General features: G+C 39.7%; 1 protein-coding gene across 1 annotated transcript in view; it reads right to left on the bottom strand.

Moving 5' to 3' along the window:
• Positions 1-22,379, bottom strand: part of LOC139979002 (uncharacterized) — a 144,253-nt gene that overhangs the window by 97,833 nt on the left and 24,041 nt on the right. The window contains exons 3-4 of the mRNA XM_071989642.1: positions 16,016-16,062; positions 12,819-12,969 (exon numbers count right to left, since the gene is read on the bottom strand). Coding sequence (XP_071845743.1) covers positions 12,819-12,969; positions 16,016-16,062 — 198 coding nt within the window. The remainder of the gene's footprint in view (positions 1-12,818; positions 12,970-16,015; positions 16,063-22,379) is intronic.

Below are 22,379 nucleotides of genomic sequence, written 5' to 3'. Positions count from 1 at the left end.
CTACATAACAAGTTCAAGTTATGAAGAAGGGCAACCTGCATAGCTATAATTTGTGACTCTACAAACTTGTGGTGCCAATTTAGGGAACAATTTAACAGACACATGCTGTGGTCTAATATGCCTACTGTGATGGTGATTATTAAAGAAGTGTGACTTTCTCCATCAGAATATTCCATACACCACCAGTAGTTGTCACTAAATAAGCCTGGAACAATTGCATTCAAGGTGTCAGTGTAAATAAAGCAGTAATACTTTACAGATTGCTAAGGGGGAGTGTATAAACATGTACCTTTCATTAATTTCTACTAAATCAAATGTAAATTTCTTAGGGGAGGGATCACTGAGTCACTAAAATAATTGTTTGATTTCTATTTAAGCTGAACCATGGCTCTCCACAAAAAAACGTGCTGAATATACCAAAAGAATGCAAAAGCAAATATCATAATCTGTACTTGTACAATTATACTAACAGACTGTATGTACTCTTGTGTACGTAGTACTGACATCGACACAATCAGTGAAATACCTTTACAGAAGATGAATGTAATTGCCACAGTACATGTACTAGGCTAGGCCTACAGCTGAGTATGTGCTGAGTCATGTATGGAGATCGACAAAGCATGGAGAATTATGACAAAAGCCACCCAATGGAAAGAACCCATGATCGACAGTATGAAATTAGGTTTCTTTCGATAGCCGAGAAATATGAAACAGGGCTTAAAAGGGATAGCTGGTGGTCTTTCGACATCCTCTACTCCGTTCAAATTTATGTTACATTGAATATTTACACTTGTTCCTTTCCATCGATGTATGGCACATTGTATTATTTTCTGTTGAGACTCTTTTGGGACTCATCAAACCAACGATAAACGTCGCAGGCTGTGGATAAATTTTGTAAGTAGCACCCGCAAAAACTTTCTCGCTCCCGGGGTTTCCACAGTCTGCAGTCCAAAATATGTTCAGCACACTTCCACACAAACACATATTATAGGCAGCATAGTCTACGCAGAGGCCCTCTAAGGTAAAGTCTCCCTAATATTGATATATATGCCTAAACTCATTAGCCACAATTGCCCCGTTATTCTAATGCGTGTACTCAATTGTTTATCTTCAGCCGTGATTTACCCCATAGGTGCAGGAAAAAAGATCATATTACAACATTTTTACAGAGACCTTACCAGTGAAAGAACGTTTTATTTGTTCAAATTTATTTACTAATGTATATTAGTAAAATAATGTATATTCAACCAGCTGTCTACCCATTGGAAAACTTGGGTTCCAAGAAACATTACCAAACTTCTGGCCCACTAGTTCTTGCCCAAGTAACCATTTTTGGATGAGCACATTAGTCTTTTACCTATAAATTCTGCCAGATGACTTGATGATGTAGCAACCAAGAGGAACAGTCACTATACCAAATCTTGTGTCACATTGGGGCAGTTGAGCAGGATTTCAAATAGTTGGTTCCACATCAGCTACATATGTTTAACTCCATGAAGCTCATCCAAGAAGTAAATGACTGTTTTGAAATAGCAAAGCCCAACAGCATAACATATAACGGCATTACTCGGCTGAGAGTAACACTCTTTCATTAAAGAATCAGCATTTAATGATGTTCTCTAAGTCTGTCATCCAATTATTTACTGCAGACAGTAGTAGCCGATCTATCACTGACAGTTATCTCCAGGACTAGCCTAAAACAATGGCTGCCAAAGTCAAAGAAGCTTTTTATTCTAACACTGACTTGAAAGCTGAAAACAGTATGTTTGCAAATGCCTCACAATTGGTATTGTGTGATGAACCTGATTTTTTTTACGCCAAATCCATTAACAACAGGATAAAATTGACTTCATTTTAAGATAAATGCTTCATTGATGTTATGCTTAACATCACATACTTCAATGCAAAAGATTAGTAAAATATATAGTCTGTTAAGCTACCAATGTCTAGGCTTCCCTTTCATAATAGTAATAATTAGAGTATAATTTGTTGCAGTGGGTACTACGGTAAGTGGTCCTGAACCAGGTTACAACACATGTGTCTCTCTAAGCTACTGTATACTTTCAGACTATTGCCTTAAAACCTACACTGTTTTGCAAATTGGTTTTTGTGCATTATTGAAAACTCACCTGTGAGTCATCAATATTAAAATAGGTTATTGCTCTTTTGTTGTCTCAATAAATATTTGGTCGGTACCATAGCAACCTCCTCATCTCCAGGCAAACCATATAGTGAATTTCAGTAGGTGTGTAAACTGTCCAGAGCGATCCAGAACATGTGTAGTGTGCAAACTAGCAGATTGTTAGATGAGAATTTGGGAGGATTATTGTTTACACTAAGTAGCATAAATAAATACTGGCACTTTTATTCACCATCAATGAAAAAGTCAGTAGCAAGTAAAGGGGATAATGTTGGGGAAGACAGTAAGTTACCATAAGTTTTGGTCAGTTGAATTCTCAAATCTCATCTATTGGTGATATCAATTTTATAGATATGATTATTTCAAGGTGAAGTCTTTCAATATCAGATTAGGACTTTACTCTAGGGCCCCATTTACATGCCAATGGAAGCATGGAGTTGTGTTAAATTTGTAAACACTAATTAGACCCAGTGATTTTGAACCTCGCAATAGACTAGGATTGAGGGAAGATCAGACCCCGCAGTTGGTCTTCAATTTGTGATGTAAACGCAGCTTGGGGTTGACACAGCTTCAGCAGTGACTTATATAACTTGATGTAACATGACATAGATGGATCTAGCTGCTTTGGATATGAACTACAATGTATACGAGAGCCTGGTGGCCAATTGGCTAAGGAGTCAGACTCGTGATCCAAGGATTGCTGGTTCGATTCCTGCCTAGTTCATTATGTTGTGTCCTTAGGCAAGATGCTTTATCTCAATTGCCTCTCTCCACCCAGGGGTTAAATGGGTACCTGTGAGGTAACTTGTCCTTGGGCGCAGTATATAACTGCAGCCGACTGGAGGAATTGTCTCTGGGACAGGTTATCATTGACCAGGGGTAATATAACGTCTGTAAAGCGCTTTGAGACCTATCGCTGGTATAAAGCGCTATATAAAAATCAAATATTATTATTATTATACTATTATAGAACCAGAAAAGCCAGTTGGCTTTGCATTTCCTTACCATATAATTTCAAATAACTATCTGACTAATGTAGAGCAAGTGAGTTAAATTCGTCCAAGAATTAAGTGACAAACAGAAAACATCAGAGATTTTCAGCTCAGATACATTTCCAAATCAGAGAAAACAGCAGATTTTGAAGCCATTGGAGATAACCTAATGACCCCCGTTGAGTTTTTCCATGATTTGAGATAACCTGTCACCCCTTGAAGTTCAGAGGATGAAAACTATTTAGGGCCTGTGTGTGAGTGTGTTATAGATTATCAATAGGTTGAAGCAGGTTTCATTTTCTGGATGACATATATGTTTTGTTGAAGACTTATAGAGCCCCTTCACAAACTAAACTGAACTGAAATTAACCAAACTATGTTCACCAAAAGAAAATCATAACATCGGAGAAGTCGCAGGTTAATTGTAGCTTTACTTTTGGAGTTATCGTATTAAAAGGTTTTCAGACTTTGACACCTATTGACCTCATTTGACCTCATTTGACCTTACACATACACACGCCATCACCAATGCAAAGATTTTTTCTGCCTTCGGCAACGAACCAAAATCAAAACTACAGTTAAATGTTTCCCGAATGGAAATGAGGGCCGAATTGAAGAACTTAGCAGACATCGATTCCGGATGTGTGACCTAATTAATTTGCAGATAACATTGCAAGGTCTACCCATACCGTGTAAGATTTGTCACAGGTCTCAACTTGTAATGCGTAAGGTTGGCATGTATATTTTGATTAGTCGAATGAGAAATGAATTTCAGAAAACGTAAAAATATAAATATGTTCCTTAAAGGTCATCTGCCATACAAGCAGTTATTTTTGTTATATATACTAAATATTTCCATATTTGTTTTGATTTAAAGCCAACTTACATTACCCCTATCAACATAATGGAGTAACCTACAAAGTTTCAGGTACATGGACTGTTTTATAGGTGGTTAACAGTTTGTGTATCAAACACAACATATTTTAACATTTGAAGACATGATAACTACATAATATTATAACATGTACTATATTACTATAATAGTACATGTATTCCAAGTACAATTTTAATATTCCTTTTGATGATATTATTCTACCTGTTTCTATTGTTTTTTTTAACATTCACAAACAGTGCAGACCCTATGATTTTGGTAATAGCAACCTTTCTGAGAAATGCCATCGTTGGCCAAAGGATATTGCAAGTTTTCGGCTTTGAGTACAGAGTTTCTGTATGTTGCCGTGTTGGACAAATCTAACCATGATATTTATTACCTACTGTGTGATGCGCGTAAACTCCAAAACTTACTGGTTTGGATATTTACGAGTGACGAGCTTACCTGTCTCCCCCCAACCTATGCACCTCATTCTACCGCGCCTAGAATGTCCTGGTAACCTTTTAACACTGTGCACCCTCTGTGACCCGGCTTCACGGGTCACCGACCTTCCTTCTCATGAGACCAAAGCCCCTCCAAAGTGGTCTCTGCCTTGGAGTCGAGTAGTAGTCCTTCCCGACAAATGGGAGGGCTACCCCCTCGACTCCTAGTCTAACATCGAATTTCTGACGCTTCCAACGGGAGGGGTAGTACTCCCCTTCCTGTGGGGAGGGGGGGGCTACCCTCTACGACCCCGTCAGCCTGTACCCCTTAGGTCTAAAAAGGTAGCAGAAGGTACTCTACAAGTTAGGCCCAAGGCCCTGAACACCGTAGTGTTTAATGGAGAAAGACGAAGGAAAAAGAGTATCAACATTATAAAGGAAATATATATATAACACTTCTCCATATATATATATAAAACACTGTAAGACACTCTTCCTTAAGTCACTCATAGTGGCCCTAAGTTACTACGAGATACTACAAGTTACTACCGATTACTACAAGTTACTACCGGTTACTACCGGTCAAGATAAAACTATCTTTGCAACAAACTCGCTGGTAACAATAGGTGATGGTACGGGGGCTCGTACGGTAGTGGAACCTCCTTTCCTCAGGTCTCTTGGCCTGTGCTAGAAGGTGTTTTGTTAAGTCAATGAGACCGCTCCTCCGTGCGGCTGTGTTCCACCCCCCTCGGGGGAGGGAGGCGGGAATGGAGACAGGTAAGCTCGTCACTCGTAAATATCCAAACCAGTAAGTTTTGGAGTATTTACTTCGTTCCTCGCTTACCTGTCTCCCCCCAACCTATGCACCGAGTGGCACTGCCCGATGGTGGGAGGCCCGAGGGGTGGGACCTAGTACCCGCCGGATCTCGCATCACCACGCTACGAAATGCCGCCTCAGCCTGTAATGAGTCTGAAAGGTAACAGGCGACGAACGTCGTTGGTGTCCGCCAAGCTGCTGCCTTAAGGATGACCTCTATTGGGACTCCTGCAAAAAGGGCTGTCGAGGCCGCTTTTCCTCTAATGTCATGGGCTCTCGTTAAAGTTGTGCCAACTGCGAAGGGGCGAATAATCTCCATCAGCCACCGAGAGAGGGTGTCCTTAGACACCGTTGAAAAAGGTGCTCTGGGTAGTATGAACAAGGACATGGTTGTTCGTCTCAGGGGTTGAGTCTTGTTTAAGTACCATTTGAGAGCCCTGACTGGGCCCCACAGTATATCCTCTGCGACTGAGGAAAGTGTCTTTATTTCAGGGATAAAGATGTCCCCCGGCAGGAAGGAAAGGACCTGGTTCTTGGGTATGAAGGACGGATCGGGGACCATTCTCCCGTGGTTCTCAAACCTAATATGGTTCTGCTTTGTAGGCAGAGCGTGGAAACAGCTCCTTCTTCTTGCTGGCGCGAGGGTGATCAGGAAAAGGGTTTTCTTTCTAAGGGCTGCCAGCGAGGCTGAAGCCATTGGTTCGTATGGTGATTTAGTGAGTGCCTGCAGTGCTGCTGATGGACTCCACGAGGGGGCGAGCCGTCTGGTCCGAGGACGCCTGTTTGCCATCCCCCTGATGGGCTGGGTGATGTCCCCGTTGTTGCCCGGGGTGGACCCATCTGGAAAGCCGCGGTGGATCGCGGTAATTGCCAACCTGTAGTTCTTGATGGTTGACACTTGCTTTCCCTCCTCGAAGAGGGAGTGAGGAAGTCTACCACTTGTGCCAGAGAGGTCTCGGCTGGCAGTGCCTGTCTGTTCTGGCACTATTCCCCGCCTAACAAAATAACCCTGATCAGCGATAACCTGTCAAACATAGAGACAGGTCCCTCCTCATTGCGGTAGCCAAAAAGCCCCCGACTGACAGTTTATCTAAAGGTCCCCCTTTATACACCTGAATGGAAAGACGCAATGGAGATAAAATGCCTTGCCCAAAAACACAACGGGATGATCTGGCCAGGACTCAAACTGCAAGTCTTAGATCACCAGTCCACTGCCTTCACCATTTGACCACAGTGCTCTCGAAAATTGAGTACTGAATGGATAGTTTGCTTCATCAGACTCTTGGTCAATGCTACAACTGTTATACTGTATGTGACTACTAAAACTATATATGTATTTATGTATTTTAGTATAATGTATTATATGTATTTTGGATCATCCTGCAAGCAGGAACTTGTGAAGAAACCTCGTTGACCTATCAAGGCCGCAAGTTGACCGAATTCAGTCTCTTACATTCGTATTTAATGTCCATGATAATGAATTGTCAACAACTCTGTGACTGGACGACATACCTTAATCTTGGAGTGACCCCAACTCGGGACCTTATAATTGCAAGGCACCGGCCTTAACCACTGAGCTACAGTAACTGGGCTATAGGTCTACTCATCGGAAACAAACTCCCAACAGGGACCGTGAAGTTGGTGAGAGGGTGGGTTTGTAGAAATTCCACCTCATACATCCCTGGCTGCTTTAACCGAGCCCGGGGAGTTACTCATCACGCACGAACGCGTTATTAAACGCTTCGTCTTTTGTTATGATAACCTTATTTGCGGTGTAAAACCGAAACGTTTTCAGGCTAGTAAATCCACACAAATTTCGTAAGGGCATGAATATGACATTAATATAACATTAAAAACTCATAGAACGTTATGTCGACGTTTCAACAACACCACATTTGATGTTATAAAACGTATTAAATGTTATGCTAACGTACCTGTTACTTCTCAAGTCTCTTCATGTCGAGATGAGAATTGTATCACTATCGTAGTACAGTGAAAGTTTCCAACTTCCTATTGAAACCAGCTAGCGCATGGTCACGGCTAGCATATCAGGTGCTACGAAGTGCAACTCTGCTTAAAGTTTTGGAACATCGAACAAGTTATTCATGGAGCGTATCCCGTATGTTCGGCGCGTGATAGCCCTTGTAGCTTTCATGGGGTTCTATCCTACCCCTTATTCAACTTACTAACGCGTATGTCTTGGTAATTCACCAGAGAAGTAGAGAGGCTTATTCCATAGGATCGCTCACATAGTCGACAGCTCGTTGCAGCAAACGTTGAGCTCACACGTGGCAAGCCAGGTGACTGCCTGGCCCCGCCTCCTCTCTTAACAAATGTACCGCGTTATACACATTGCTGGCAGTTTGCCAAGGCTTAAGAAGTTTTCGTTTTTCTGGCACGTTGCCAATGTTTGAGATAGTCCTCTTTTTGGCAGTTTGCCAAGATATTAAAGCAGGGGGAGTAAGTCACGAGAACCGTTTGAAACCATTCAGTCTTGCGCATTTTAGCATATTCGGCTTGCGCATTTTAACATGTTCTGAGAGTGGGTTCCACAAGTGTTTTAGAACACAAGTGAGGTTTTAAACCTAGATATATGGCGATGGATTAATATTAGAGAGGAGTATAATTAGCGAGGACGATCTGACCCATGAATGCCCAGGAAAACTATGTCATGTCCTGGTTTCTGCTGGTACTGTACTTGTTAAACACATTTGGGATGTGTAGCGATTAAAGGTGTAGCGGTTGCGGTGTTTTTCCGCAATTGATTCGAACCTGTCGTCGTAGCCCAAGCTGCTAGTTTCGGGGGGCAACGATCCCCCCGATGTAGAAGGCTTTCCTCCTCTGGGAAGCGGGAGTAACCGTCCTCTGTAACCCCGAAATCTAGGGGTCGACCTCGTCGTCTAGGCCGGACAGGTTGACCGACGTTCTGCAAACCAGAAGTTCCTCACCGGGGGACAAATCAGGTTGCATTCTTTGGTCTGGGATTGATCGTGGTGTTGCGGCCGGGTGTTCAGTGCCCGTATTTGTCCTTCCCTCTCTGAGGCTGGGGATAAGTATATGTCCATTCGCCGTGGGAACCTCGCTCGGGGCCGGTTCTCTTTTCGGATTGGGCGCTCTGGGGGCCCAGCAGTTGTTACTCTCGTCGGCCCCCGGCCTCGGGATCGGCCGCGGCTCCAGCTAGGAGGTCTGCGGACCGGGTTTCTGCCCCTGCTTCCCCGTTCTGGGGGCCCAGCAGTCGTCGATCTCATCGGTTCCCGGCTCCGGGACCGGCTCTGGGTCCGTAGTGGGACTTTGGTTTCGGGCTCCCTATGGAGTCTCGTCGGACCCGGGCCCTCCGAAGCCCATCTCTCGGGACCCAGCAGTCGATTGTAGCTCCGGTTCCCGGCTTCGAGGCCGGTCTCGGATCCGGAGTGGAACCTCGGTTCTTCACTCCCTCTGGGGTCTCGCCGGACCCGGGCTCCCGGAGCCCATCTCTGTGTGTACCACGCCGAGTACCACTCTCCTCGACCCGGACATTCTGTCCGTTCCGGTCGGAATTTCTAATGGGCTTTACATTGGCCTTTAGCCTTGCCCTTGCCTCCCCCTCGGTCATACAATCCGGACGTCGCCGGGACCTTGGGTTCTGGTCGGAATTTCTAATGGGCTTTACAGTGGCCTAGGCCTTGCCCTTGCCTTCCCCCTTGGTCATACAATCCGGACGTCGCCGGGACCTTGGGGGGGCCAAAAACTCTTTCCTCTCTCTCTCTATCTCTCTCCTCCGGAAGGGGAGTCTCGTACATCAGCTAGTACAGTGCGCCAAGCCATTGGGCCACTCTATGTGTTCTTGGCCACTCCCCATTCTATCTCTTAACAACTCTTTGGCTTCTTCCTCACCTCCCGTCTCTCCTACAATTCCCTCCCCTCTCGGAGAACCGTTGGGGGGTACGGGATGGTGTCCAGTTTGTCCCGGAGCTTCGAATGCTTGCTAGCCAGCCAAGTGTATAATTCTTGCCAAGGAGCTGGCGTAAACAAGATTTAGACCAACAAGGGTCTCTGGGTTACAGGTCCTGCCTCTGGGGCAAGGATCCTGGCCAATCCCCGCCCGATCCGGGCGGAACATCAAACAATTGACATAATTCAAGTGGCTCCGAGTACATGATTGAGAAACTCACGGTAGGAAGGCTAGGAAAGGTAGTCTATCGTAAGAACGTAAACTAACCAAGGGAGTGGAAGGAGCGGGGTGGGGAGACTAGAATTGCCTTTGCGGTTTTTCGTAGAACTTCGTTGACAACCGTGCCCGCAGTGGTCTAAAATTTTGTCAACGAACTTATTCGTTTTCAACTTTTTTTTTTTTTTTTGATTTTCAACGTCTGTTATCGATCGTTGGTTTTTTTTTTTTTTTTTTTTTCAACGGGAGTTAAGCGAAACAGTACTGTACGCTACAAGAGTGAAAACCAACACTTAGAAAAACGACCAAGTAACGAAGTACATGAAACGAGCAAACATCTTATATGAAAAATAACAGATAAAAACATGTACAGATAAGAACATGTAAACAAGGCGAGAACCGCCCATTCGCGCTAATGCGAAAAGGGGGCTCGTGGTTACAAGGTACGCTACAAAAGTGAAAACCCAACACTTAAAAGCGAACAAGTAACGAAAGCATGGAAGGCAAAAAATTTTTCTCTTGGCCGGAGCCTGGCCCTTCTCTTTCTCTGTCCACACTCTCTTCCTCGGCCCCCTCTCACCACCTCTCCTTCCTCTTCCTCTCCTATCTGTACTAGGTCTCCCACTACTAGGGAGCCGCTGGGGTTGGGGAGCAAGTCTAGTATGTTCTGTAGCTACATTCTAAGTCCTGCTAGCCAGGTAATGATAATTAGCCAAGGAATGGGGGTGGACTGGGAACACACCAGACACGGAACCCTCCTGGAAAAGGTACGGCACTAGGGACAAGGGCAAGTTCATCCCCGGCCCTCACTGGCCGGAACATGGAGCAATCAATGCATTTCAGCTGATTCCTAGACATGACTGAATGACCCCTAGTTAAGGGAACAACTTCTTAACAATATGATAGGAGGAGCCCCCCTTCTTTGGGGAGGAAAACAGCTAACAAGGAAGAGATAGGTATAATGTAAACATTTACAAATAAATGTAATTATAAATATGATATACCCATGTAGTATAAATTAATATACACATGTGGTATAAGGATAATAAAATATACACACATGGTAAGGGCAATGCGATACTACCTTAACACCGTGCCTCGGCTAGAGGCCCGCGGCTTACAAGGTAACAGAATAGGCATAAGGCCAGCCCACAAAAAGGTGGGGAAAAAGCCAGGAACGAGCCTGGGAGCAAGGAAGGGACAAGTAATATAGATATATAACGTATAAAGCAACGATAATACAAGAGAAGCAGAGTAGTTAACAACTAAACAACGGGTGAGGGAAAGAACTAACGCAATAGCGTGTGTAGCCAAAAAAGGCGGGAACTAGCGTAACTACGGTAAACAATTCGCGGAACTGCTACCAGTACTAGAGTTCTGCACAGAAAAAAGCGGAGCGAACGCCGCTCCCGAAAAACAGCCCTAAAAACCTCTCTAAGAAAAGAAAAGGATACTTATCGGGCTGCAAAGACTTCAAATACTTCCAAAAACAGTGGATGGGAAAATATTTCCGATCCTAGGAACCAAAAGTGGACGAAATTCGGTGGAAAATATCCGCTCGAAAAAATACGAAGTAGACGCTTTGGTTGGTAGAATGAGAAGGAAGGTCGGTGACCCGTGAAGCCGGGTCACAGAGGGTGCACAGTGTTAAAAGGTTACCAGGACATTCTAGGCGCGGTAGAATGAGGTGCATAGGTTGGGGGGAGACAGGTAAGCGAGGAACGAAGTAAATGAATCATTGCCCACTTTGCAATTTGAAGTCACTCTCACAAGTTTGCGAATTCAGTGAAAATGACTCCATAGTTTTCCATTCTCATACACCTCATGCTGCTTCCCTGAACAGGTAAAATAACTCACTTGTAAATTAAATAGATGGATCATGGTAACAGTTTTTGTCAAACATAATTACTTTGCCTAGGTAGAGTGGGTTGAGCATGGAAACCAAAAGTCACACTTTCAGTTGAACTGCAAGCTAAATGACACTCAGAATAGTATACCACCCCTGGGCTCAAGTCAACAGAAATCCCCCGTCCCAGTCCTACACATTACGTCACTCATTATTCACTCTAGAAGCCTGCTCTCTTCAACACAACTTATCACAACACTGTAAATCAAGCTCTACCAGTGTCATTCCGTTGATTGTAAACAATTTGACAATATTTGACAATATATTATAGATCACTTTATTCGAGATAGGTTTTTGTGTTTAGGGAAGGATTAGAAGAAACATTTCTCAATTTATCAAGCAAACTTCCTAAACTCATATCTTTCCAAGATGTTTCTACAATTAATGCAAGATCCAATAGAATGACCTTGTGAATGGACAATCAAATCCTGTGGGGGTGCACTGCTCATTCTACAATCAATATATCTATGGTACAACAATCCTGCCGGCAGGCATGTATACAAACTTATGACGTCATCAAGTCCAATTACACAAGTGTTTCACTACAAACTCTCTATCTATTTCTTTTTTATACAATTGTTTCTTTGGCAGAAGAGGCATGGATGTCTTACTTTTTCTGCCGAACACACGTTTTGGAATATATTTCCAGAACTAGGAAAAAGCACAGGTGTTTTTCTCCAACATTTTAACAGATTGGTGAGAATGAAAGAGATGAGGTCATGCATACTAATGATGGTATCCATGGTAATATCCATAGTCTAATGGTGCTGGAATTTATTCAGCTCCCTCTCTCTTTACCTCTGATAATAATTAGATGGTATATAATCATAACAATCAAACTAGTTAGATATATGATAACCTGGTACCAATATTTCACTAACTAAACATAAGTTAATTTGTTCTACAGTTTAAATATGGTGTTATCTTAATTGATCATGTGTTCTGCAGTTTTAATATGGTGTTATCTAAATGTGTTCTGCAGTTTTAATATGGTGTTATCTTAATGTGTTCTACAGTTTTAATATGGTGTTATCTTAATGTGTTCTGCAGTTTTAATATGGTGTTATCTTAATGTGTTCTGCAGTTTTAATATGGTGTTATCTTAATATGTTCTGCAGTTTTAATATGGTGTTATCTTAATATGTTCTGCAGTTTTAATATGGTGTTATCTTCCAGACCTTCAGTTTGTATTCTTGCTTAGCTGTCTCCTCACAATCTTAGACAATGAGTGTCCTATGTTACCTCTGTGGTGTTTGTTATTTCTTTAGCATTAATTTCTTAAGCTTTTCAGGGATGTGAACATACAAGCATATCTTATTCTAGTTTGCAGTGGCAATAGATGCAACTGTGTTAAATGTGACTGTGTCAAGCTTCAAACTTTCAAATCACTTCTGTCAAATTCAAGGACAAAAAAGTAATGTAGAAAAAGCTGATCAAGTCAACTCGAAGGACTGCAAGCAAGTCTCCACAGGATACTACTGTTTCTTAATATTCTTACTCACCAGGTACAATTGCTTCTAAGATTCTGTAATCTTTTCGATTAGCTGAAGTAACATGCCTTGCAGTAAGTCCCCATAGAACAACATAGAACTCCACAGTGTCTGCTGGCAAGATGCTGTTCTCACTAAAGCATATCTCTAATGTAGCTCCACCCTACAGATAAGATCAAAATGAAAAAGGACAATGACAAGAGACTAAGTACAATATTACGTAATGTGAAGTCTTATGCTCCAGAACAACAATCTTGTATTTGATTCACATGCATCCTAGATATGCTCAATACCAAATTTATTACTCTTGCATTGAATTTATTAAGTCTGAGGCAGGGAGCTGGTAGTCACTGTCATGCAATAGGGCAATAAGATGAATTGCATAAGGGTATAAAAATAAAGCAAATGTTCTGTTTGAGTAATCTTTATGACATAAAGAAATATCCAGCTAATAATATCAGCTAGCTGTCTTCAACCTGTTAAGCAAATAATTAACAATAAGTAAATTACAATGGATAACAGAATGATGCCACTTCAGAGGTACAGTATCTTCTTGCCTGTCTGTGTGTTAATTTCTTTTGTGCTGTCTTCAATTAGTTATGTTGAAGAGTTATGTTGCAAAGAATAGACTGACAAAATCTTGATGTAAGAACATCTGTTTATCTTAGAACATTCACATTCATGATTAAAATATATGTCTGAGTGAGTAATGATGTACATAGGGAAACAGTTTACAACTGTTTGTATACAAGTACCGTGATACAGTATACCACCATATGTATACCTGTACAGAGGGGTACAGTACACCATATGTATATCTGTACATAGGGATACAGTATACCACCATATGAATACCTGTAGAGAGGGATACAGTGCACCAACATATGTTTACATGAACATAGGGATACAGTATACCACCATATGCATACCTGTTCATAGGGGTACAGTAAACTAAGTACTGTATGTATTCCTGTTAACAGGGGTACAGTAAACCACTGTATGTATTCCTGTGCATAGGGATACAGTGCACCACAATATGTATACCTATACAAAGGGAAACAGTATACCACCATATGTATACCTGTACATAGGGGTACAGTAAACTAAGTACTGTATGTATTCCTGTAAACAGGAGTACAGTACACCACCGTATGTATACATAGGGATACAGTATACCACCATGTATACCTGTACTGCATCAGCCGCATCAACCTGCGAGAGACTAAACTATTCCATCTAAGGAAAATGTGTTCATTTTATGTTTCAAATCACTGAACAGTAAACAAACAACCATCTTACTTGGTGCGGTACAGTTTCATTTGATGAAATAACACCAGCTGCTGCATTCAGTGACTAAAAACCCAGATCAAAATGAAGCAAGATCACTGACCTGAAGGGTTCGCTCCAGCAGAATCATTGTTCAAACATTCAAGTTCTGGAACTTTCCCAGGAGCTTTCATTTAATCTGACATCAAGTCTATTGTTTGTCAAAATATGCCAGAATATGACAGAACATTTTTACAGAAACAAAATCAGATAGTCAGTTCACTCTTTCACTTCCCCTATCTGTGCTCCATATCAGAGCCCTAGATGGTAATATACATCACAGAATAAATGTACACAAACAATTCAATTAACATAGTCATTTACAATCCAATCACTAATTAATATTAGTTTAATCTTTTCATACCAGTGAAAACTATATTAATATATTGGATATTAAAAATTAAGCCAACATTTAACAACACCTACAGTGATAAAGCACAAGAGTGAAAATTTACAACTGCTGAGAAAAGAAGCAATATTAAACCAGACACCCACACCATTTATCTTGGTGACTAAGTATTAAATAAACAAGATCAAAATCACCATTACAAGTGACGTGTTCTATGCAATGTGGCATCTGTTCCTTCATGCAGAGAGGCGACCAACAGACTGCTATTGTAATTGACACCAAAAACCTGCAAGCCAGTTGTCTTCGTGATTCCTTGCCATACAATTTTCTCAAAATTCCAAATAACTCGACAAATAATGTAGAGTAAGTGAGTTAAATCTGACCAAGAATTAAGTGACAACCAAAAACAATCACAGATTTTTAGCTCCTATTTGCAGCACTCCCTTGAGGGCATCAACCATTTAATCCACTGGTAAGGATTTTACAGTGTAGAATTTTTATTCCAAAATGTTTCAATATCCAGAAAGAACAGTCTTCATATGTCAAATATAGGCACATAGATGTATGAATAAGAACATTTTCTTTTACCAATTTTGAGCTAGCAAATCAGCTCTGTTACCAAACATCCCTTTAATAATTGTTATTAATGAATGAGATCTCTACATGACAGTGTTTCTACACTGTGAGATATTTCCACAACTTACTGCCAAAGCAAAAGTCATCTAGTATAAATCACAGAGAAAATGGCCAATTTTGTTAGAATTTATAACAAGTTGATCCCTTGAGCCAATTTTTGTCCACCATTTGAGATAACCTGTTGATACCTTGAAGCTCAGAGGGTGAAAACTCATAAGGGCCTGCATGAGTCTGTTTAAAGCAAGACAGACTATCAACTCTTTGAAGCAGATTTCATTTCCTGCATGACTGTATGTTTTGTTGAAGACCTATACCGCCCCTTCACAACACTAAACTGAACTGAACTTGACCAAACTACGTTCACCAAAAGAAAATCATGGCATTGGAGAATAATTGTAGCTTTTATTTTGGAGTTATCATGTTTTAAAGGTTACAGACTTTGACACCTGTTGACCTCATTTGACCTTTGACCTCTACCAATTTCCCCAAGATGGATCAACACAGTAAGTATGAAGTTCAAGAAAGATGTACTTCTTGAGTTATCGTGTTTACAAGATTTTCACACTGTGACTTAAATGTTGACCACATATGACCTTTGACCTCTACCAATTTCAATTTGGTTCTTGTACTCAATAAGACAGATTTGCAAACCAAGTATGAAGTTAATCCACAATGAACTTTGTTGTTATTGTTGGTGGTGTTTGTAAGCAAGTTTCACATACTCACATACAAACACACACAGATGCACGCATCCACGCACTCACACACATGCCATCACCATCGCATAGATTCCTTCTGCCTCCGGCAAGGAATCAGAAATGGTGAATTGGAGATGATCATTATTACAGTGACAAAAACTAGCCTAAGGAAGCATAAATGATTGACTTTGAGTACTTACATATATTGGGGATGTCTCTGGGCTGAGGGCAATGTGACACTCTTCACCTGTGAAAATAAAGACCAAGAGAGTTAACAAGGAATACTCAATGTCAGAGAGTCAAATCACCTTACGTTATGACACAAAACCTTACATGAGCACTTGTACTTACCACTAAGGTAGATCTGAGCTTTTCATTTTGTAGTTGATGTTTACAATGTTAGCAGAATTTGACATTTTGTTTACATTTGACCTCCACAAACAACAATAGACATTTTTCCTGATATAAATGGGTATACATAAAAAGTAAAAAAGTTTATCGAAGACTCAATTTTGGAAGAAACAACTTTAAAAGGATTTCTTTGACCTCTGTCAAACTCAAATGAACCTTGACATCTACAAAGAGAACAAGTTTGATTTCTTTTACATATTTGGATCCACACACCAAGTGTAACATTCATATGAACTTCACTTTTGGAATATAAAGTTTTCATCCGGTTTTCATGCTTTGAACTCTTTTGACTTCATATGACATTTGACCGAGCTACAAAAAATCCCAGGTTTTTCGTACTCATGTGGACTCACACACTACAATTGACATTCAGACAAGCTCAGCAAATGTTGGGAGTTCTCACATTTGCAACAGTTTTCTAAATTTCAACTCTGTTGACTTGATATGACCTGAACTACACAAAACCTTATAGGGCTCTTATGCTCACTGTGATGGATCCACATACTACGAAGTTCATATAAGCTATACCATTAGGGTTATGATATTTACAAGTCTATCAGACTTCACTTCTGTTGACCTCAAATGAACTTTGAATTGTGTTGAGATTAACTGACTATCTGTGAAGTTCATGCAAGCTTTACCATTAGGGTGATGTTATTTACAAGGCTACAAGATTTTCACTTCTAATGAGTTCAAATTAACTTTAAATTGTGAAGAAACTACCAAACTATCTGTGAAGTTCATTCAAGCTATACTATTTATTAGAGTAAAGGTAATTACAATGTTGTCATTTCTGTTGACCTCAAATGACCTTTAAATTGTGTAGAAACTAACAAACTGTCTGTGAAGTTCTTGCAAGCTATACTATTTATTAGAGTAAAGGTAATTACAATGTTGTCATTTCTGTTGACCTCAAATGACCTTTAAATTGTGTAGAAACTAACAAACTGTCTGTGAAGTTCTTGCAAGCTATACTATTTATTAGAGTAAAGGTAATTACAATGTTGTCATTTCTGTTGACCTCAAATGACCTTTAAACTGTGAAGTTCCTTTAAGCTATACTAATAGAGTTATGGTAATTACAAGGCTGTCACTTTTGTTGACCTCAGTTGACCTTTGAATTCTTTTGAAATTCACAAACTAACTATGAAGTTCATCCAAGCTAAACTATTGAACTTATCATGATTACAAGTTTCTAGACTTTGACCATTGTTGACCTCAATAAAGAAATTAACCGCCACAAAAAGTCAGAGTGTCTAAGACTACTTGAGGTGGATGTACATGACATACAAAATTCATCCTAGCTTTATTTTTATAATTGCCATGTTAACAACTTTGTGACAATGATTTCAGGTAACATTAACATTTCATCTCCTGAAATAGGAATGTAATTCTTGTACTCACTTAAATGGATCCACATATGAAGAATTTAGTTTAACCGTCCTGTACTTTTTTAGTAAATTTACCCATGTTTACAAGCCAAAGAAAGACAAACTGTACACACAGGCACAAACATGATATTCCAGTTGCATAGATTCCTTACACCTTCCGTTAGGTATCAAAATGTCTGATCATAGCACATATTTGTCCAGTAACTACAATTTAAAGGAAAGTGGACCAAGCAATGCTCAAAATGTATTATTTTCTTATATTGATTCAATTCAATAACAACCAAATCCATCTAGATAAGATTCAATGTCAGATGATCACTCCTGGTCATAACATGCCATCTTGTAATATTTGACCAAGCAGCTGTGAGGACAATCTTTATAGGGCAATGACATTAAAAGCTCTCCATGCCACGATCTCAATGTACCTACAGCATGTTGATACAAGATGGCAAGGAGGCCCATATCAAAGGTGCCTGAAATTGGAAACTGAATTTGTAATTAGAAATATCTCCACATGCACGAGCATGTTGTAATACACATGCACACATGTATGAAATGTGCCAAGCTTAAGAAAAGCCAACACATGTGAGAAGAAATTGCTTTTTAAGTTGTGAATTGTCTCTGTCTAGGGAACCAGAAAGAAGAATAATGACTGTTTTTAATTCTCCTTCAACTTGAAAAAATGATGATTTGTCTCCCCCATTTTGTATGATCATATGAAAATGAAAATATCATCATTAATTCATGACTGATTACTCAACAATGAAGACCAAGAAGTATAGTTAGTATATCTTTTCAATTAACTGACTGAAAATTACTCAGTGTAGAAGTGTAGCCATCAATCTATTTTACCTTCAAGTTTTGTTAATGAGTAATAAAATATTCTGCACAGTGAAATTAACATTTCATCATGAGGGATCAAGACAATTGTGATAATGTACAAATCTGTCAGTGTGCATACAGTACGTACAGTACATGAGTATTACTGCATGAGTATGAGTGCAAGAAATTAAGTTAACTGCTACTATAACATTGTTGCCTAATGATAGGCTATCACTTCATAAAGTAGCTAAGGTTGTAAGCCAGCCTTCTCCATGCGGATTGCCATGCCGTGTTTCGTATGAGAACATTTAATATAAAACATGCGCACAAAGTTACTGTGCTGAAGAAATTCACGCAACATATGTACTTCAAGTAAAGTTGATCAAGCTTTACTTTTGGAGTTATCAAGTTTATAAGACTTGACTTATGTTGATATCAAGGACCTTTGACCTCCATGCATTGAAAACACTGTTGTACTCAGGAAGATGGATTTGCAAACCATGTGTAAAGTTTATCCAAACTTCACATTTGAAGTTATCATGTTCTAATGATATTCAGAATTTCACCACTGTTGGCCTTAAATGACCTCTGACCTTCTCAACACAAATCTAGGGCCTTGTTCTCAATAAGGAACTGAGCAAGATCCACATAGCATTTATGAACTTCATCTGAGCTTTACATTTGAAATTATCCCATTTATAATATTTCCAGACTTTTGACTGCTGTTGACCTTAAATAACCTCTGACCTCAAAAGAAAATAGGAATCTTGTACTGACTAAGCTGGATCCATATATCATGTGTGAATTCCTGTTATTATGATTACAACTTGTCAGATGTGACATCTAGTAACCTCAAATGACCTTTCCATTTTGTTTTATATGGTAATAGATACATATGGCTTCCAGGCCATAGTAATAGGAAATTGATCCCTTGTTCGAGCTACAGGTGGATTACCCACAGCCCACAATTTTATCACCTGTGTACTTAAGCTACAGTATCTCAACTAAATATGGCACAAGGATCAGTTCTTAGTGTCATGTACATATTATTCCACCACATGACTATTCATTCTTCACAAATTATTTGTTTGGTAAAACATAACTTTACCTGACAAAGTACATGTATGCAGCAGGCATACTGTAACTCTGACAATGATGATATGCTTGATTTAAGTTAGACTCAATGTAGTCTTCGACAGTCAAATTCTCATCTTCATTTGTTGAGAATTTACTGCTATTCTGCTAGAATTATTCACTCCCTCTTTAAATATACACAAACAAGACTCTGGACACTGCTAATTTATGTACACTAGCTCAGAGATAAAAGGGGAGCAAGGGCCATAATGTCCGAATGAGTTCCCAAAATATCACTGGGACAATTTTTTTGGAGTATTGTATCCCTGACATTGTACTATTAGGAGATTATTGCCAACTTGTAGAGTGTCAATCAATCATTTATTTGCTCTTCACTACACAATGGAGTAAAGAAATCTGCCTCCTTCGGATGTGTTGCCAACTAATATTGTGCAGTGACTATAGTGTATACAATCCTGTATAACTTTATCACCAGGTTTCCTTCGGATAGGATATATATTTTAACGGAGTTCGTTAACACAACTAAGGAAAAGAAACATGCATGACCATCGATTAGGATATCTTTTATACCAATATCTGGCAGTGATTGTTCAGCACACAGCATTTATTAAAATTAATGTCTGCTACAGTTAAGCTGAATAACTACAGTACTGACTGCACAAACTGTCTATACACCATGCTCTTTCAACATTAGTTTACAATCCTGAGATGTTTATTCACAATTTAATTAGTCATTTGGGCATTGCCACTGATTCTGTTGAATGGAAATAGGTTTGTGCCTCTGTTTAGGAAAATGATGTTGGAAACAGATGCAGGTTACAATGTAATAAAGTCCTTATGGAACCTAAATGCCATGCAGTGATGAACAGTATTTGACAATGATAGGCATTTAGTTTGTTTCTCTCTCAATGCAGTGACATATATCCTAACATGAAACTCTCTGTCAAGGGCAATATCCCCAAGTATACATTTACAAGGTAGTTAGATAGCACACACACATTTTGTGGGTAATAAGTTTCATATCATTGTGGGGACTAATATTGGCTGCATTACAATATTTGCCTTCAGGGCTATTTCTCACCTGACCACAGCTGACTAGATGCAAGCCAGTATTTTTGTGGTGGTAATCATGGAATTGCTGGAGGGGGGTACAGCATAAACCCTCTCAAGGGACACGCATTTCTTTGTTCACTGGGTATAGACACTACAATAAGTTTTATTCATACTTGTTGCTGTGTGTAGAGATTGTATGACAGGGTAAATATATAGTATACAAGGAGTCATGGGACCTCTTGAACTGACATGTGTGATGCTGCTCTGGAGATATATGCTGTATGGTGATGTTCCCATTACTAGATACACAATATAGATATGATAGTTAGTGAACTCTGCAGTACCGCATGGGTTGGAATATTGTCTCTTATAAAATACCATGGTCTCTCTGTACAAAAACTGCTATAAATATTTGTACTTGTATATCAACTTACCCATTTTGCATGGCAATTTGCAATACAATGTCAGATTAATATTCCCTGTGTGAAGCTGAAATATTTACAGATAGATTTTATGTATTGGCAATTTTTGCCAAAGTGTCTTAAATGCAACAGTGTTCAATGAACATTGACAGCAGTTGAAATATCTGACTGTTTGTCTGATTGGGAGCACACATGTCCTTGAATAGCTGGTGGTTCCACACAGCTGCCATACAGAGTCAATAGGTTACTAACTGTAGATTGTTGCAGAATTATCAACAACAAATTTCTAAATACAAATGCACAAAACACTAAAGAGTAGTTTTCTTCCATAAACTTTCAAACTTACATAAAAGCATTTAACCTACCGTTGAACTGCTATGCTATGATATAAACTGTAAGCCTAGCAACTGCTTTGAGTTCGAAATATTTGTTATGAAACAGGCCAAAACTTGTGGTATGTTAAACTTGACTAATATTTAGCTTTTCATACAAATTTGGGTGAAAAGTCGTAAAGATGTGTCGTTAAGATCTCATATAGCCCTAGACAGCCATTTCAATGACTGTAGCATAATTGAGAACTTAATGATGCAAAACTAAACGATGCAAAACAAAACAAATCCAAGAGGTGACCTGCTAAGCCATTGGTTGATTTTATATGGAAATTACTCCATATGGTGCCCCTCATATGACCTTTGGCATCATAGCTCTGGACGACCAGGGTGCTGGTACTCCCTAGGTCTGCGCAATTAAAAAGATATGAGAGGTCTATGGTTGTTCTAGAGACAAGAAAGTGAGACCTAGAACTTCTAGAATCATTTTGACAAACAAATAATTTTGCATTAGCAAAGCACACTACTACACAAGATGGAGAAATTGTAAAACAAATGATTCATATTTTAATATTTAACTAGTGTGATGATGAAAAAATCTCAATTTCTCAAACCTCCTATGCAAAGTCAAAATACTTAAGTTATACCCTGCTCAAGTTTATCAGTAAATGTGGACAGTAGGTAACCATATGCACAGTTGGTTTACTAGAACCATATGTAGTATGTACAGACAGTACTTCCTTGTCAGGCTTCCAAGAAATGAGATTACGATCTACCTAAATGATGTTTCAAGACATGGCACGTCATACACCCTTAATTCTGGCTAAGCTATGTTTTTATTTCCAGTGTAACGTACTGATTCACATTGCAGGGCATGACTTAAATTTCATGTCGCAAAATGTGATAAAAATATTCCTATATGGGTACAAAAATAAGATAAATGAAATTTGTAAACCTATTGTTATACAGGAAGCAAACAATCATTAAAAAATTTATTGAGTTGATACGACTGATCAATCTACATAAGCAATTCAAATTTAC

The sequence above is a fragment of the Apostichopus japonicus genome, chromosome 13, assembly GCF_037975245.1.
Source record: "Apostichopus japonicus isolate 1M-3 chromosome 13, ASM3797524v1, whole genome shotgun sequence".
NCBI lineage: Eukaryota > Metazoa > Echinodermata > Holothuroidea > Aspidochirotida > Stichopodidae > Apostichopus > Apostichopus japonicus.
The sequence above is the reverse complement of the archived record's forward strand: the minus strand, read 5'-3'. Positions and strand labels throughout refer to the sequence as shown.